Genomic DNA, 18,873 nt, shown 5'->3' with positions numbered 1-18,873 from the left:
CATGTGAGCCAGTTCTCGTCAAGTTGTCAGTGTGAAATTATTATCCATTAAAAAGAGCAGCTGTCAGTGTGGCACTGCCCCGGGTGACCTTTTGAGTCTGTTCTCAGGCTGTTGGGAAGCATGGCGCTGTCGAATCACTACCGCTCCGAGGACTTGTTAGACGTCGACACGGCGGCGGGGGGCTTCCAGCAGAGACAGGGCCTGAAGTACTGCCTGCCTCTGACTTTCTGCATCCACACTGGCCTGAGTCAGTACATAGCAGTGGAAGCTGCAGAGGGCCGGAACAAAAACGAAGTTTTCTACCAATGTCCAGTAAGTCGGACATGCGTTTAGGTGTGGCTTTAAGATGTTTTCTGATGAGTGGATGAGCGTGTGCATCGGGAATGTTCAGGGTTGTAGAATGCGTATAGAGCGTTATGCAATTTAACAGTAGAACCTGTCTAATGAGACAGAATGGCATGGAATGCCAAAAGAGAATTTTACCAGTGGATAAACAGTGCAAGCTGCAGTACACAGAGAAAGAAAGCTCTGATTTGTGTTAAGGCATTTTAAGGGTAAGGAAAACTAACGAGCTTTTTGTTAAAGGAACTAATTGTAATATACATTTCCAACTTAAAAAAATTTAGCTTTGGAACATCATTTGATCCAAGCGCAATAGGAACTTTTTAAACTCTTCAGTAGGTATTTGAGTTGTTGAAAAATGAAGATCCTTTTCAGAAGGCTTTTGTTATGATTTTAATATAATCAGAAAATATGGTATTTGGTTTCAGTCTTATTTCTTCAGTTTTTAATAATTCCTCAATTGCAGGACTTCTGCCTTCATTTTTACCTAGCTGTGAACTTTTAACTTAAAAGAGGAATTCAAGCCCTGGCCAGTGTGGCTCAATTGTTGGAGCATTGTCCCAGAGACCAAAAGGTCACAGGTTCGATTCCTGGTCAGGGCACATACCCAGGTTGCTGGTTCAATACCAGGTCAAGATGCATATGAGAAGGCAACCGAGTCAAGTGTTTCTCTTTCACATTGATGTTTCTCTTCCCCCACCCCCACCTCTCAAAACAATGAAAAAAATGTCCTTAGGTGGGGACTAAAAAAAGTAAAATGAATAATTTAAAATAGAAAATACTTTTCATAGTTATGTGAGACATGTGATGCCATATAACATTTAAAATATTTTAAGAACTTTCATAGCTTTTAATTTTTTTCCAAGCATTTTCACATCTTTTATCTCTTTTTTGACTTGATGGCCTCTATAAAGGTTGTTGGATAATGAGTTGGTTTCTTTATTTATAAAGTGACTAACCTAGAATTCTTCAGGTCTCTTGACTGAATCCAAAGCCCTTTTCTTCAAGGATAATTTCTGTCCCTGAAGGCCAGTTTTTTAGTTCCCTGTGGCAGTCATAGAAGTGTGCATGTGTTTAACTGCCCTTGAGCAGTGCCAGGCACTTCCCTTCTAAGGGCTTTATGGAAAGAACCTAAATGCAGAAATCATGGAGCAGAAAAAGCGTGAGCAATGTCCAGGTATCAGTTAGAGTTCTTAAGTTATTTTGGTCTGTTTTGCCTTTTCTTCAGGGAAGAATACAGGTAATAAGCTGAGAAATTAAGTAAAATGTATTTTTCTTAATTATAATATTCTTTTTCTCACCTAGGACCAAATGGCCCAAAATCCAGCTGCTATTGACATGTTTATCATAGGTAGGAGAAAAAAACAGTTTTCTTTCTTTTGTTTTTTTTTTCCTGCTGGTCAAAAAAATTAAGTTGGTAGAAACTTTTTGGTTACTTGACCAGCTGGCAATTTTATACTTGTATTTCTTAAAGCTTGCTGGTTTATAAAGTACAAAATCACTGTGAGTAAGTATAGCGTGTTTCCCTCCCATGTACATCATACTGCTACATAGTTAGAGACATAGATACATAAAACTACTTTGTACTTCTCAGTACAAAGTAAAATACTGTTTTAACAGTAAAATACTGTTAAGTCACCCTAGAGACCCCAAAACAGCAGTTTGAAAACCAGTATAAACTGGGCTTTGTACATTCCTTGGCACGGCTAGTTTTTCTTTGTCCTTGAAAGGGTATTTCTTACAGGATTTGAGAACAACTCGGTTTGCATGCAGGGGCTGCTCACCCCCTTGCTATCCATTCAGTCTCGTTTGGCTTAGAGTTTACTCACTCAAGAGAAGCTTCTGACTACTTACTTGGCTTTTTAAACGCATATATTAAATATCCTCATATACTAATAGTAAAGAGGATTTGCAGGCTAAGGCATCTGTATTTAATTATTTCTCCTAATTGGAAGCTTGAGCAGAGCATACGTTCTGTACTGTGGCACGATCTGGGTCTCATGGCGTACTTCACAATATCGAGACACTCACTCCTACGTAGTCAATTATAAAAAGCTTTCACACTTGGCCCCTGGCTTTCAGCTCACCCTGCCTCATGCCGTCTGTGGTCTCCAAGTTAAAACCTGGTCACTGACCATGGTTTTGCTCCTGCTCAGCACCCTCGTTGGCATCTTCCAGTAGCACATGGTTTCAGAGCTGGTCATCGTGACTACAGGGCAGTGACACCACTCAGTGCAACTGAAAGGCTGCCCAGGCTCTGAAGCAGGCTGCCTGCGAGGCTCTCTGGGTTTCTTACTCTGAGTTTGCCGATGGGTTGTCATGGTCGGGAAGACCCACCGCCTATAGCAGAGCACTAAGGTCCGGTAATGCTGTTCTTCTAGGAGGGATTTCTCCTGGAATGAAAGAGCAAAGCAAAAGATTTGAGATGAGATGGGGAGTTAGTGCTGAGAGGAAAGATGAGAAAGCAGTTTCCTTTGAGCTACCTTGAAAAATTGAAATGCTATCAAAGAAACTCTAAGATACAGGCTTAATTTAAAATATAAACTGCCTTAGAAATATAAATTATGTCTTGATTCAACTAAGTTTCACTTTCTTGAAATTTTTGATAAAACATAAGATAAAATCTCCTGGCGTTAGGTGCATTATTAATAAATATTTAAGAAAACTATATTCTCTCTTCGGATAAGTTTGGTAGTGAAGGCCACATAGAAAATTCTGTCCTCACTTTAAAGAACACACTTTGGTGTGCATGGAATATAATAAATTTAGGTGCATCAAAATACACTGTGTCAATATCTTTTTTATGTAAACTATAACAAGTTTCTTTTTCTTACATAATATTTCATTCCATGAAATATAAAAAATGTTCTTTTTAAAACTCTGCAGGAAAATTACTAGTTCTCAAAACATACGATTGTACCTTCTATGAATTTCAGTGGCACCATTAATGTCATTAAAGATAGGCTTCTTCATACCTTCCTCCAGGCAGACAGGTGATCAGTACTCATTTTGAATGCAATAGCATTTAATAAATAAGGGCACAGAGAGGGCCATTAGGAGACATTAAGGAAAGAGCCAACTATTGGAGTGTACTTTCTCTCAAATGATGCCTTTAAAATTTTCATTTGTATACCCCCAGACCCAAGCCTAAATTGTATCTTCTTATCATTCTCAAAATAAAATATTAAGTAAATACTATAAATTGAGCATCTGACCTTAAGCATGGCAGAGTACAGGAACTGGGTTAGTAAAAAAAAAAGTTTACCAAAAAACTCACTGGGCAGCAATGATTAAGGGACTAATGTACACTAGGCACTGAGATGTGTTAACAGTAAGAAGGTCTGAGAAAGTTATGTTGTATTACTAGAAAGGACAAATAGAATTTATGTAGGTGCTTGTTACTGACCCAGTCACTAGATCACAGACGTATGGTCTGGACTAGACTCTTTCGGTCACTGTTTTCTGCTTTAAGCTGGTCACTGAGCACACAGAGGACCGCTGTGCGTTTGAATCTGTAGTAGCGCGAGTAGGCCCATCTGATGCTCAGAACTGCCCCACGCCACCCTCCTGTCAGATGTCCAGACGGAGCACCAGGCACAATGCACCTGGACCCGGGTAGACCCTGATTGAGTTGAGGTGCTGACATTTCTTCTGCAGTTTCTTCCTAAACATAGCCATGTGTCCGTTATTCCAGAAATTATAGACAGAAGCCTTTTCATTCTTGTACCAGGACAAATTAAAGTTTAAGAATCTTTATTTAGTTTTAAGTGTAAAAAGTAGTTTGAAATTAGTTGGAAGATTCCCCTAGCCAGGTAGTTGGGAATAAGATGGATACAACTGAGACTAGCAACTGATCTAATAAAGGACTAGTGGAATTATATCTATAAATGTTTCTAGTTTTGATATCACACCTTACGCAAAGAGAAAGTACAATTGTTGCCTTGTTTCCTGTATAGATTTTACAAAAACTCTTTGTCCTTTTCTTCCCATTTCTGGTTTATAGGTGACACTTTTACTGACTGGTTTACTTCCTATGTCAACAATGTTGTATCCGGTGGCTTCCCTATCATCAGAGACCAAATTTTCAGGTATTTTGCTTGGGGCTCTTTAGATTGGGATGACTGTAATCAGCAAAAACCATCGGTTATGGATCGCAGGTGAAGTTTCCCAGGAAGGTTAATAATGGAACCTCTGATGATGGTAAATCTGTTTTATTCTCACTTTAAAGCCAAAATATCCAAACGCTGAAACAACTAGTATTTTTCTTATCTTGACGAATTAAGAGGAAAAACTGATTTTGATTTAGAAGTTATGGCTTTATATTACTAGTTGTATAGTTTCTTTTTGTGGGGGGGGGGGAATAAAGCTGTTTGCCAGATAATAGATTTAGTATGAATAGCAACTCAGTAGCTGTTAACTCCTAGAAAATATGTATTATCTCTAAATGGAACATCCAGGTTATCGTAGGTGGTATTAGAGGTAATATTGCTTCACAGTAGCCTGGTTGGCAGAAATGATAGATTTAAATATACATTAGAGGCCCCAGAATAACATGCTAACACATTTTTAGTCAGAGCCGCTGTATAGGGCATAGCTGGGTTTTCAGCTGCCCCAGTGTTTCCTTAGCTCTGAAAAAGGGGATGAGCTCTTTTTAGTGTCCAAGTTAATTACTGCTCTATGATTTCAACCACTGATCATTGAACCTTGACTGCTACCATTATTGATCCAGAATCGTCAAAGCTTTTTTGGTTTGTTTGTAATTTCTAGTTTTCTTCTAAGGTTAATAGGACTATACTTTTATTTAGTTATTTATTTTTTTAGAGAGGGGAAGGGAGGGAGAAAGAAGGAGAGAAACATCAATATGTGGTTGCCTCTCACATGACCCCGCTGGGGACCCGGCCTGCAACCCAGGCATATGCCCTGACTGGGAATCGAACCTGCGACCCTATGGTTCACAGGCCAGCACTCAACCACTGAGCCACACCAGCCAGGGCAGGACTATACCTTCAAAGTCCCATATATGATTTAAATTTTCAATTTTAAACTGAAGTATAAGCTATTTTGTATTGTATCTTTAAACCCTTTATCTTATAGAATTGAGGTTAGTTGACTAAAAAGTGTTTGATTTTTTTAATTACCCAGATATATTCATGATCCGGAGTGCGTGGCAACAACTGGGGACATTACAGTTTCCGTCTCCACGTCGTTTCTGCCAGAACTTAGCTCCGTACATCCACCCCACTATTTCTTCACGTACCGGATCAGGTGAGAATTTTAAATGGGGTTTCCTTTCAGTTTGTGATGGGATGTATCCTGTGGAGCTGTTGTACTGCCCCATTGGACGTGGTATATGAAACACATGTTGAACGCCAGCTTCTTGCTGAAGTGTGGAGGAAAAGCGGGTAACAGATTTCCTGCAGTGGACTCCGCAGGAATGGGGCTTCTGCTTTTACTTTATTTGCATTTATTTGATGCTGACTTTACTCTCGGGACCCAAGTTCTTGTTTCCTCAGTGTCTTCTGAGACATCTTTTTCTTCTGTGCAACCCTCTCTTCTGGTTTAGGAACAGTCTGCTCTTTTTCAGTAAAAGGATCATGTCACAGTGGCAGGGGAGCTCCTGTGTGGGCTACCCTGGCCGGGAGCTCTGGGAGCTCTGCGCCACGTCTTGCGAGCTCTGTTCACCTGTGTGTGCTCAGTGACCAGGGAACCTGCGTCTGCTCCCTTCCTTCAGCAGCACTCTCTGTGTTTCTCAGCATATATAGCAAAATTCAGACCCTTTTGGGGCCACCGACCCTGTGTCCAGCCCCACTGTTCAGCCTGGACACACTACCGACTCCACCGTTATAACAAAGGAAGCTTCTGTGAGGTGTCGTCCTTCAGACACGTGGTGGCTCTGCAGATATGCACACCACCGATGGCCTGGGCAGTTTCACGAGTGTTCTTAAAGTGAACACAAAGATTTGAACTTCTTGATTTGTGTCGTTTTGTGTGGTTTTCTGGGTCAGATGAATAGTGAAGTATTTTCAGAAATTACCTGAGGCCACTTATGGGAAAAGTTCAATATGGTGTTTATAAAGAAGTTTGAGTTTGTATTAATCTCTGAGTTACTTCTCGTAAATGCAAGTGTCCTGCCAGGTGCTTTACAAAGTGGACCACTCCCTTGTAGTCATCATGAAAGGTCAGAATTAGAGTTGTATGTTCTCTAGACGCTATCTAATTGCCCAAGGTAGAACCGTGCTTTCTAAATTTCATCTGGCCTGTGTGGATCCAATTAAAAGTCTAATACATATTTATTGAGCACTGCCTGGTTATCAGACATGGTGATAAGCACTAGATTTGGTTAAATAAAAAACAAATACGAACTCATTTTAAGTAGAAATACTCTTTGCTATGGCATAAAGGCAACACATTGCTCTAAGGAAGGGACTAAGGATACTTTGTTTTTTAAAATATTTTATTTATTTATCTTTAGAGGGGAAGGGAAGGAGAGAGGAAGAGAAACATCAATGTATGGTTGCTTCTCGTGCATCCTCTGCTGGGAACTGGCCTGCGACCCAGGCATGTGCCCTGACTGGGAATCGAACCGCGATCGTGTGGTTCACAGGCCCGCGCTCAATCCACTGAGCTACACCAGCCAGGGCTGATACTTTGTTTTTAGATATCTTTTTTGTATATTCTAAGATCTATATAATGTTTCAAAAATAAATACACATGCACATATATATATGCTAGAAATATGATAATAATATACACTTAGCAGGAGCATCATAGGATCCGATGTTGTATGCAGCCTTTGACAGACATTTCTGTACATGTTACACATGCACAGATGTTGCGTGTGGGATTTAGATCTTTTCTACGATGAAACCTGCTTCAAGTAATGGTGCCTACATGTGCTTGTGGAGGACAGAAAACAAGGGACAGCAGATGCCCAGACGAAGGCATCATCCCACGAACTAAACAGTGACATTTTGCTTTGAGCTTTCTAGAAGCTAATGGGAAAAAGGGAAATGGGTTGTGTAGCAATAAAAGGCTGTAAGTTTTTAAAACAGAAGCTTTTTCATGGCACCATATTCTAGAAAGTGTTTCCCGTACTGATCTTTATTTGAAGAGCATTGTCTGCATTGTCTTTGTGAGTTTCTGCGCTGTGTTTCTGTCCTTAGCCCCCACTGGAGGTCTGGGCGGGACTCACCTGACAGCATCCCTTTGGGGCTTCAGCTGCTCAGGCCATTGTCTTTGAGGACTTCCAGAAACAGATGATTAACGCAGACCCTGGGGTGGGTTTCTTAAGTTACTTCAGAAATCCCCTTTGTGGTCTTAACCCAAATACTGGAGCTCTTAACAAAAGAAACAAAGAAGGCCTGATTTGTGTGTCTTGACTGCCTCATTTCCTTCTGCAGGATTGAGATGTCAAAGGATGCGCTTCCTGAGAAGGCTTGTCAGTTGGACAGTCGCTATTGGAGAATAACCAACGCTAAAGGTGACGTAGAAGAAGTTCAAGGACCTGGAGTAGTTGGTATGTAACACAAGATTTGGTTTAATATATCAGTTGCTTCTGACATTTTAGAGAGCATATATGTGACACAGCTTAGAAGATGCGTGATGTAGTTAGTGGATAAGACTACATCTTTTTAATAGCTATGTTCGCAGTGCGAAAGCTATCATAGATTCTGTGCTTTCCTAACTCGAATACTTTGCTTCATAAATACAATGTGTGAAGGTTATTATTTCTTCAGTTTAGTACCTTAAACATGAACTTTTCTAAAATTATAGCAAACTCGAGCCCTGGCTGGTGTAGCTCAGTGGATTGAGCTCGGGCCTGCGAATCATACGATCGGGGTTCGATTCCCAGTCAGGGCACATGCCTGGGTTGCAGGCCAGTTCCCAACAGGGGACACACCAGAGGCAACCATACATTGACATTTCTCTCCCTCTCTCCTTCCCTTTCCCTCTAAAGATAAATAAATAAAATCTTAAAAAAAAGAAAAAGAAAAAGAAAAGAAAAGAAAATTATAGCAAACTCAAGGATTGAGTTTTCATTCTGTGGATGATTTGAGTTCCTTGCTTTTCTTCTTCAGTTCCTTTTTTCGTTTGTTTTAGCTGAACAGTCATTCATTATCCTATAGTGTAGGCATAGGACAGAAAGAGAAAATAATTGAAATTTGAGGAGAAATGTTAAAACTAACAGATTTTTATTATTTATGGATTTCGATCATCTCTAGCTTGATATCCATCAACATTCAACTTTTTAAAGAATTATAGTTTCTTAAATGTATGAACCCTTAGATTCTTCTGATTTTGTGTTTGTGCTTCAGAAAAAATAACATTATTTAAGCTTTTCACTTCTGTTATTGGTCCTAAGCATATACAGAATTCAGTTTTAATTAAAGTTGTTCTAATTTGCCATGGCTGATGTGGCTCAGTGGATTGAGTGCCAGCCTGCGAACCAAAGGGTCACCAGTTTGAACCGAGTCTCAGACACATGCCTGGGTTGCGGGTCAGGCTCCCCAGTAGCAGGTGTGCACGAGGCACACACTGATTTTTCTCTTTATCCCTCCCTTCCCCTCTCTAAAAATAAATAAAATCTTTAAAAAATAATTTTTTAAAAAATCTAAAAAATAAATAAAATTGTTCTAATTCATTCCCACAAATAAAGTCATCTTCCACATGTCTATTTAAGGAATTTTTCCTGAATTTATTTGGTGATCTAGTGCTGAACAATTTTGTTAAAGTCCTAATTCTGTTTAAGTCACCAGGTGCCTTTGAGTAGGAACCGTCCCTTGCGACTGCCAAGTGGTCTGGGCTCTGCCTACGCTGCGTCCTCAGAACTGGATGGCTTAGTCTCTTGCTGTTTAAAACACTGAGATCATTCTTATTGCTGTTTTTAAACTAGTGCCTGTGACACTTTTTATTACTTATGTCTTACAGATGGTATCTAAAATGTCTCCAAGCATTTTGAAAAAAAATATTCCTTTTTAAATTTTGTCTTATTCTATTGGATATCCCCCACCCAACCCATACACCCTCAACATAGAGAATTAGAGGGATTTTGACAAAAAAGTCAAAATACTCATAATCTGATCACTGTTAACACTTTGTTATATTCCCTTTTAGATTTTGTTTCTAACTGTGCATTTACTTTAACATAGTTTACCCAGTCCCCCAGAGGCAGATCTTATTTGCTGTAATGAAGAACTGAATTTTATACTTTATTGTTACTATTTCTCTGCAGGTGAATTTCCAATCATCAGCCCTGGCCGGGTGTATGAATACACAAGTTGTACCACATTCTCTACGACATCGGGATATATGGAAGGATATTATACCTTTCACTTTCTTTACTTTAAAGACAAGATCTTTAATGTCGCCATTCCCCAATTCCATATGGCATGTCCGACATTCAGGGTGTCTATAGCTCGATTGGTAGGTTAAATTTTCCTCTGGTGCTGGTTTACATGACTTTTTAGAATGAACTCCACAGAGGGTCTTTGTTGATTAGCCAGACAAATAGTTTATAAATTGTCCCAGAGAACCCTAGAAGTTTTGAGGGAGGTACCTTGGGGTGGGGTGGGGTATGTGGCTGTGCTGGGGGAGTGGGCAGTAAGTGAACTAAGCTCTCTACTCTTCAATCAGAGTAACTCTGTTGCCTGTTTTTGTTTGTTAGTTTAATAGCTTCATTTTTAGGGCAGTTTTAGATTCACAGACAAATTGAGCAGAAGGTACAGAAATTTCCCATATGCCTCCTGCCCCTACACAATATCTCCGGCCCAAGTTGGTACCATTTTTACAACTGTTGAACCTACACCGACTGACCCATCGTTATCACCTGCAGTCCGTCTGCAACATAGGGTTCACTCTTGGTGGTGTGTGTTCTGTGAGTTTGGACATGTGTGTAATGACAGGTCTACCATTGTAGTATCATACAGAGTGGTTACTACAGTTTCAGCCTCTTTTCCGCTGTTTCCACAAGTGCATCCATTGCCTGTTGAGAAACATCACACTAGACCAGTTCGTATCTATTTTATTTTAGTAAGACTGGGAAAACAATTTCTTCTGGTGTTTTGCTAGAACTCCCAATTTTGTAAAATAATACAAAGATCCTAGAGAAATTATTACAAAGAGGATTTAATGGGTAGACTCCTACTTTCAGTAGTCTCTCTTTGGCATCATTTCCTAAGTCAATGAGGTATATTTTTTTAATCTCATTTTTTGGGTTACCTTATGATACATATTACAGTAATCCCAATCTCATGAGCTATAAAATGACTAGAGAAAACCATGAAGCTCCAGCTACATAATAAGAGTAAAATGTGAATTGTATACCCAGAATGTAATTGAGTTGTCTTACCAGTTACATTCAAATGTTCAGAAAAAACCCTCTGGCTCTTGGGATGACCCTGGCGGGTGGGTCTAAATTGAGTCTGGGAAGATGGACACGATCTAAATCTGACCCGGAGCTGACTCATTTGGCAGTCCAACTTGTAGAGAGGACGGTGAGAGAGCGCAAAGGCTTTTCAGGCCATTACACTTGTATGTCTGGTGAGAACAGTCCATGGTCTGGGTGGGGGCGTGGTCTTCCCTCTGGGCGGAGGAATGCCTTCTACTGTCTGCCCCCAGGACTGAGGGTTTGCTGCTTCCATGGCAGTGCCGTTCCCACTAGTCCAGACTCTGCGTGACACTGGTGTCACCGTACCCTGGAGTGTTTGACGTGATTTATCAGTGAAGGCATCCAGGGCTGAGATTTTCTTTTTGGAAAGCTTTTGAAATATGAATTTCTGTAATATTCATGTTTTCTGTCTCGAATCACTTTTGATAATTTGTGTCTTTTAAGGAATTTGTCCATTTTGTCTAAATGTTGGATTTATTGTCATAAAGTTATTCACAGTATTTCTTTGATAATCCTTTTAATGGCTGCAAGTGCTACAGTCACATGTCCTCATCCTCTTTCATTCTTTTTTTTCTTCCTGGTCCCTGCCCCTTCCCTTCCCGCCAGGTCCCCAGCCCCCACCCACCCACCCCCTGCCTGGAGTCGGGAGGCCGGACTTCCTCTTTCATTCTTAACATTAGCGGTTTATATCTTCTCTTTTGTTCATCAGTTTATTGAGGGGTTGTCACTTTAATGATCATTTAAAGGAACAACTTGTGCTTTCACTGACTTGTTTCTGTTATTTGCTCACTTTTTATTTTTATTGATTTCTGCAATTATCTTTATTTCCTCCTATTTAATTTGGGTTTAATTTACTTTTTTTTCCCCTAGCTTCTTAAGGTAGAAGTTTAGATTATTGATTTTAGAACTTTTTTCTCTATAAGCACTGTTTCAGCTACATTTCATAAATTCTGTATTGTGTTTTCTTTAACATTTGGTTTGGAATGTTTTCAGATTTTCCTTGTAATTTAATTTTGATCTATGACTTTTCTAGAAATGTGTTAATTTCCAAACATGGAGATTTTCCAGTTGTCTTTTGGTTATTGATTTCTAATTTTGTTATGGTTAGAGAACTCACTGTGTATAATTTGAATCCTTTCAAATGTTTTATGGTCCAGAATTATGGTCTGTCTTGGTAAATACTCCTGTATTTGAAAAGAATGTGCTCTGTTATTTGGGGGAATATTCTATAAATGACCAGTGAAACTGGTTGATTGTTTTTCAAGTCTTTTATATATTTACTGATCATTTTTTGTCTTTGTTCTATGAGAGACCATTGTTGTAATCTCCAGTTATAATTACAGTTTTGTCTATTTCCCTTTAGTTCTATCAGGTTTGCTTCATGTGTTTTGAAGCACTATAATTATATGCAAATATACTTAGGATTGTGCTGTCTTTTTAATGTTGTGCTTATATTTTTTGTTATGAAATCTCTATCTCTGACAATATTCCTTGTCCTAAAGTTGGCACTATCCCTAACATAAAGTCTAAAGAGTGTGGCGATTTATTGGGGCAGGCGGTCAGGTATGGTCTGGTCTGCTTGGTCCTGTCGAGGCTTGTTCGTAATGTTCGTTAGGGTGGGTGTAAAGCGGTCTTTACTTAAGAATAGTCATTTCAAACTTTTTGGTTTCATGACCCCTTTAAGCTCTCTAAAGTTACTGGAGATTCCTCAAAAAATTAAAAGTTCCACCTCATGAGTATTTATCCAAAGATATAAAAAACACTAATTTGTAAAAGATACGTGCACCCCTACGTTTGCTGCATCATTGTTGACAACAGGCAAGATAAGAAATTAACCTAGGAGTCCGCCCACAGATGGACGGATAAAGAAGGTGTGTGTGTGTGTGTGTGTGTGTGTGTGTGTGTGTGTGTGTGTGTGTCACAGACTATTACCCGCAGTAAAAAAGGAATGGGACCTTGCCCTTTGCAATGACATGGATGGGCTTAGAGGGTATTATGCTAAGCGAACTAAGTCAGAGAAAGACAAAAGCCGTATAATTTCTCTTAATGTGTGGAATCTGAGAACAAAACATGTGAACAAACAAAATGACACAAACTTAACAGATACAGAGAACAAACTGGGGATGACCAAAGAGGAGTGGGGTAGAAGAATGAGCAAAAAGGCGAAGGGATTAAGAAGCACAAACTGCCCGTTATAAAACAAGTCACAGGAATGGGAGGTCCAGCTTAGGGAATACAGTCAATAACGTTGCGATAACTGTGGTGACAGATGGCTGCTAGACTCGCTGTGCTCATCGCTGCATAGTGCGCGTGTGTGTATGTCTAACCATGTTGTACACCTGACACTAATACAATATTGTATGTCAACTCGAATTAAAAGAAAGCTATGAGGACTCCAAAGAACTCTTGCTTATGTGGATTATATATTGATTATGTTAGAAATTAAAACTGAGAAGTTTTATAATACCTACTTATTCCTTTTTCAAATTTCTAAATTTATAATTTTACATTACAATAATAAACTCATTACATGTTCAACTCTCTCTTAACTATGTTCTTACTTATTTAGAGTTTTAGTGTCCTCCCAACCACAAATAGTAGTGTAATATCTTGACCTGCCTTGTGGAAAATATTTTTTCTCTATTGAGGATGAGACATGAATAAAACTAAATGAGAATTCTGGACTAATTTTAACCAGCATGAAGCAGGAAGTGGGGGTTGCATTGGAGTCGTGCTTCTCTTTGCCTTTCCTGTGTACATGTTTGTTTGTTCTGCTGTGGAAGTTCTGCTTTTATGTCCTCTAACAATGTGATTCATTAGGAGGCTTAACCCCGCCTTTTGCTTTATACTTTGATGCCATGTTAAAAGACCCTGTTGGTTGGTCTTAAGCCTTTTGTTGATCTTGGTGGTTTGTTGTTTGTTTTTAGACAGAGGCACCAGCTTCTGATTCATATCCCTTGCTGGTTTTGTTCCCCCCCTGCTGTGCCGTGCGTGTGTGCGTCTTAGCTGTGACCGTGAACAGTCTCTCTCTTTAGACACACTGGTTTTTTTAAACAGTTTTTCTGTTTTCCTTTTCATGAAGATAATGAATAATATACTATCTATATTTAATATTTTAGAATTTCCTAATCCTTTTCCCTTTCCCTTTTTGAACCTGCTGTTGAATTTCAAAGTCTTCATTCTCTAGATTAAAAAAAAAAATCTAGAGAGGAAAAATAATGGAATATCTAGTAGCATATTTATGTATATTTTCTGATTATTATTGTTCATGTTATAATAAATCCTAGTGACAATTTCTTTTGATGAGTCCTACTACAGAACAATACCTTTCTCCCAAATCAATTCATTTGCTCACTCAACACATATTTTCTGAGTACCTACTAGGTGCTGGGGAAAATGCAGTGAATGATACAATCAAAATCTCTGTCTTGGAATTTACATTTCAGCTAGAGGACACAAGTGTAGCAAATCAACACTGTGTACTCAGGTCAAGTAGTATCAATGACATGTGCTCTGGAGAAAAACCAGTAAAGGGAATAAGGAATGTCTTGTTGGGTTGTATAATATAAAGATATGTCAAGAAAGGCCTCAGTGACATTTGAGTTGAGACTTGAAAGAACTAGAAAGAGCCCTTGGATACATGAGGGAAGAGTGTTCCAAACTAAATACAGCAAGTACAAAGGCCCTGACACAGTAATAATATGCCTGGAAGAACTGCGAGGATGCCCTTGTCCTGGAGGACGGGCAAAGGGGACAGTGGTTGGAGAGGAGACCAGAAGGGTAATGGAGGTGCTGCATCGTGAAGTGTCATAGAAGCCTCAGTGGAAGGACTTTTGCTGCCATCACAGCCCAAGGTTCCCAACATTTCCCACGTTACGAACTAGGACCCCGCTGCTCAGAATTCTGTCCAAGGTAGCAGCTCCTCTCTTTGGATCTTCAAAAGTGAGAGAGAAAATTAACAGCACAGTAAGTCAAGACTTGATTAGAAACACTGCTTAAGAGCAAGTTTCCAGCAGATGTTCAGATGTTGCGTATTCAGCATCACCACTTCCCTGCTCTGAGAGACTTCAACAAGTTCATTTACAAGCAGAGGCTACCAATGGTGGCTGAACTTGAAATGATGTGCCTTTAGAAGCACAGTAGAAATCTGAGGCCTCTTGTTGACAGTACATAAAAATTACCAGTAGAGGTCATACCATATCAGTATTCTCATATCCTCTTTTCTGTAAGCATATAGATTAATAAGGAATTGTTATGTAATACAGTAATGTGATAAACTTGGTAAAGCTTTATCTTGTAAGGAGTGGCCTGCTTGCTACACTATTGCGTTAAAAGTAACACGGTAGTGTAGAATAACAACTACCATGTTAAAAAATGAGTGCTGTATTGAGCCATACTTACCCTGAAAACCACACTGAGGGTTTTTAAACATGCATTAGAATATGCGCTCTGGAATCTTGCATCAGCATGTGCATTTTGCAAGTGTGCCGTTCAAGTCTATAAAAATTCGTATTTGGCAGTCTGGTTGTTTAGACTCTAGATAAATCAGAATTTGCATTAGATAAGTATAAAAAACTGATGGAAGTTCTTATCAAAAGACTGTTTTTTCTTTCAAGGAAATGGAAGAGGCAGAAGACGAGGAAGACGAATCGTCTTCATATGACTATGAAGAGATGGAAGAGACAGAAGAAGAGAAGGAAGACGACGACGACGATTCAGCAGATATGGATGAATCTGATGAAGATGACGAGGGAGGGAGGCCGAGGAGACTCTTTGACGTTCCCATTCGCAGACGCCGCTACTCACGCCTATTTTAGCGAGCTTCTGCTAATGGAACCACTGGAATGAATCCACTGTTAAATAGATTCCTCAATAATGTAAATACCTAAATTGTTCTCGGCATATAGCAAGAAAAACTAGCATGAAATATTGTGTCTGGGCTCTGGATCCTATGCGACTCTTCGTTAGGAATTGGATCATTTGAGTTTGCTTAGTGATTTTGAGGTTGAGGAAGAAATGAGATTTTTTTTTTCTCTTTTAGGAGTCTTAGTTCTCTAGCTATGGAGTGGACATTTCTTTGTTTCAAAGTATTTTGTACTTATCAACTATGGAAGCAGAAGGGAATTGCTTTGAATAAGGATTTAAAATATAGCAGGAATACCTACCCAAGGATAGAAACTATGTGACTGAAAAGTTCTGTGAAAAGACTTCTTGCCGTTGTCATTTAGAAATGAACACAATTTGTAATTAGGCTAATCCATTTAGTGATTTCTATATATTTTGTACTCATAGGGAACTAATTGAATAGGTTGAATGCTAGTCTTTTTGTCCTTTCTTAGACAATCTATCCTTGAATTTAAAAGTTTTTTATCACTATAACTTTAAAGTTTTATGACTTTGACTTTGAGTTTAGTCTTCAGCTCTCCCAACCTTGAATTTAATTTAACATCTTCACCATAACACCTTGAATTTAATTAAAATCATCAACATTACTATTGTTCACAGATACATTTTTGAAATGTAGAGTGTAAAAGTATGTATTATGTTGTTTATTAACAAAAATTCTTCACAATGTCTTACATAGTCTAAATTTGTAAATACCGCTTTTTTCCCCTTTATACACTTTTAAGTTTGTGATAAGTGACATGAGTTTTATGTTAAGATTAAGTATGTTTTCCTGAAACATGGATTTTTTTGTAATTATATTATTGAGAGTTTGGAATGAAGTTCTCCAAGTGTCAAAAACTCACCTTTTAAAGACAAATTTTGGTTCTGATGCTGCATTTTGTATAATTGCCTGTCTTCCGTCAATTTATGAAGAGGCCTCTGCTCTTAAGATGAAAGAGGCAGTGACACCCGCTAGTCTGTTGCTAGAGACCCACTGGAAGCCACTTCCTGGATTTGGTTCTACCCAGTCAGGCACCCCACTTTCCATCTCCCCCAGGAACAGTTGTTTCATACTGAAAACTGTAAGAAGAGGAGGGTATTGGGGTGAAACAGCTGCCATCAGAGACCATGAAGTCAAACTTAACCTTTTCATATTGGCATCTGTCAAAATGCTCTCAAATGGAGTGAGCAGTTTTTCCTGCTTTTTTAAAAAGATTCTATTTATTTATCTTTAGAAGGGAAGGGAAGGAGAGAGGGAGAGAAATATCAATGTATGGTTGCCTCTCATGCGTCCCCTGCTGGGAAGTGGCCTGCAACCCAGGCATGTGCCCTGACTGGGAATCGAACCGTGATCCTGTGGTTCGCAGACCTGCGCTCAATCCACTGAGCCACAACAGCCAGGGCACCTGCTTTTTAAAAAAAAATAGAGTATTATCAGGTTGCCAAAACCTTCTGTTACGCCTATGTCTTCTTTTTAATCAACACACTGATCTCTGAAAATCTTCCTGGTAAAGCAGTAATTTAAAACTAGTTAATGTTGCAAGTTGAAGCTGGCCCCAGGATCCCCTGCCATGCATTGCATGCTTCCCTTTTCTGGATGACCTCTCCTTTCAGTCCCAGAGTACCCACAATGCCCCGAGTCTCCCCGGCAACCCCACCAGTGTTGCGCCTCAGAATGCTTAAGAGTTGTTTAGCCTCTCATCAAAATTCACATTCTTTTAGCATATTGGATGTGTGACCTCTAATTCATGCTAAGGTATTGGTTAACAAGCGCAAGTTTTTTTTTTATTTCATTGGCAAAAATGTGTATTCACACATAAAAGGGATCTAAAAATTGATCAGACTTAAGGCCATTTGTGGCTTTGAGGTCTCTTGAGAACACCTATCTCTCTAAAGCTTGATGCATCAGAATGAAACCGATACCTAAATAGTTTAAACAGCTTAGGGGTTTTTTTCCTCTTGTGGTAAATCGTAGGTAACTAATTCTGGGCTGATACGGTGGCAGCCCAATTGTGTCCACATTTTAGATTCCTTCCATCTTTCTGCTCCACTATCCTTAGCTCCAGACTAGTCTTAAAGGTCACTTCATGATTGCAAAATAGCAGCTGCGGTCATACTGTGTTCTAGAATGAATGATAAGAAAATCAGACAAGAGGTGAAGCAGCCAGGTCTCCAGCAGGATAGGTAGAGAAAGGGTACAGGACCCAGGAACTAACGTGTTCAGCATGGAAACCTAGTACAAAGTAAAGGCAATGGTCCAAGTAAGACATGCTGCGAGCCTGAATTAGGGCAGTGGCAGGTGTAGTGAAGAGGCTGTGAAGTTGAGATAAGCAAATGATGTAGGCAGGAGTTGATTAGGTGTGAGGGAGTGAGAAAAACCAAAGTTGGTCCCCAGGTTTTTGGCTTTATTTATGGGAGAAGAAAAAGCAGTGGATCATTGGAAATGAGTTCAGATTTGGACACAGTTTGAGTTCGGGGTGTCTGTGGGACATGTAGGTGGAGATGTCCAGCAATCAATTGGATGTGAATATGAAGATTGAGGGACTGATCAGGACTGGAGAATAAGTATTTGAAAATCACCTACAAACGTATCTCCAAGCTAAAACAACGTGGATGCCCTGTAGTCTCCCAGGAAACACATAGAGCAATGATTCTCAGTCCCACCCTGGAAGTGCAGATTATGAATGAGTAGTGGGGAAAGAATCTCAGACTGAAAGGTCAATGAACTGGAAGCAAAACCAGGAGAGATTGGCATCTCAGAATCCAGGAGAGTTTCAAGGAGGGAACAGCTCATAGGATGCATGTAAGATAATGCATCTGAAAGAGCTTTGTAAACAAACTATTACTGGAAATGATCTAAGCAGATATCAAATGAAATTCACTTCCCGACATCCCTAAGCCATCAGAGCATCTCGGTGGAAAAGCACATCATGATCGATTATGATCTGCCCTGTTTGCTTCCCCTTTCGATTCAGCATAAGCGGTCGTGAGATGCAGTATTTTCTCACCCTGATCCTCAGAAAGTGTCTCGTGGTCTCCAACAGAGGTCAGAGACTTGTTCGAAGGCCTTTTGTCCCCCACTCTCCCCGTGGTGCTCTTAAAGCCAGTTCTGCAGCGGGTGGGAGACACTTTGCAAGTGATAAATAAAAACTTAAAATTACATTTTCACGTAAAAATAACGTCCTAAATGGTGGTTCTGCGGAGTTTTATCTTAGTTCCAAACAAGACACAAGGCTTGGATGGCTGTGACTGAAAGA

General features: G+C 39.6%; 1 protein-coding gene across 1 annotated transcript in view; it reads left to right on the top strand.

The window, feature by feature from the left end:
- The window catches only part of FBXO3 (F-box protein 3), a 38,817-nt gene extending 22,305 nt beyond the window's left edge, over window positions 1–16,512 (top strand). The window contains exons 5-11 of the mRNA XM_037040480.1: window positions 108–312; window positions 1,648–1,693; window positions 4,346–4,430; window positions 5,485–5,607; window positions 7,743–7,858; window positions 9,575–9,765; window positions 15,346–16,512. Coding sequence (XP_036896375.1) covers window positions 108–312; window positions 1,648–1,693; window positions 4,346–4,430; window positions 5,485–5,607; window positions 7,743–7,858; window positions 9,575–9,765; window positions 15,346–15,546 — 967 coding nt within the window. The 3' untranslated portion in view covers window positions 15,547–16,512. The remainder of the gene's footprint in view (window positions 1–107; window positions 313–1,647; window positions 1,694–4,345; window positions 4,431–5,484; window positions 5,608–7,742; window positions 7,859–9,574; window positions 9,766–15,345) is intronic.
- The last annotated feature ends 2,361 nt before the right edge of the window (window positions 16,513–18,873 follow it).

Source organism: Sturnira hondurensis, unplaced genomic scaffold (genome assembly GCF_014824575.4).
Source record: "Sturnira hondurensis isolate 20B ecotype Veracruz unplaced genomic scaffold, ASM1482457v3 Scaffold0002638, whole genome shotgun sequence".
Classification (NCBI taxonomy): Eukaryota; Metazoa; Chordata; class Mammalia; order Chiroptera; family Phyllostomidae; genus Sturnira; species Sturnira hondurensis.
This window is presented reverse-complemented; position numbering and strand designations above follow the sequence as displayed.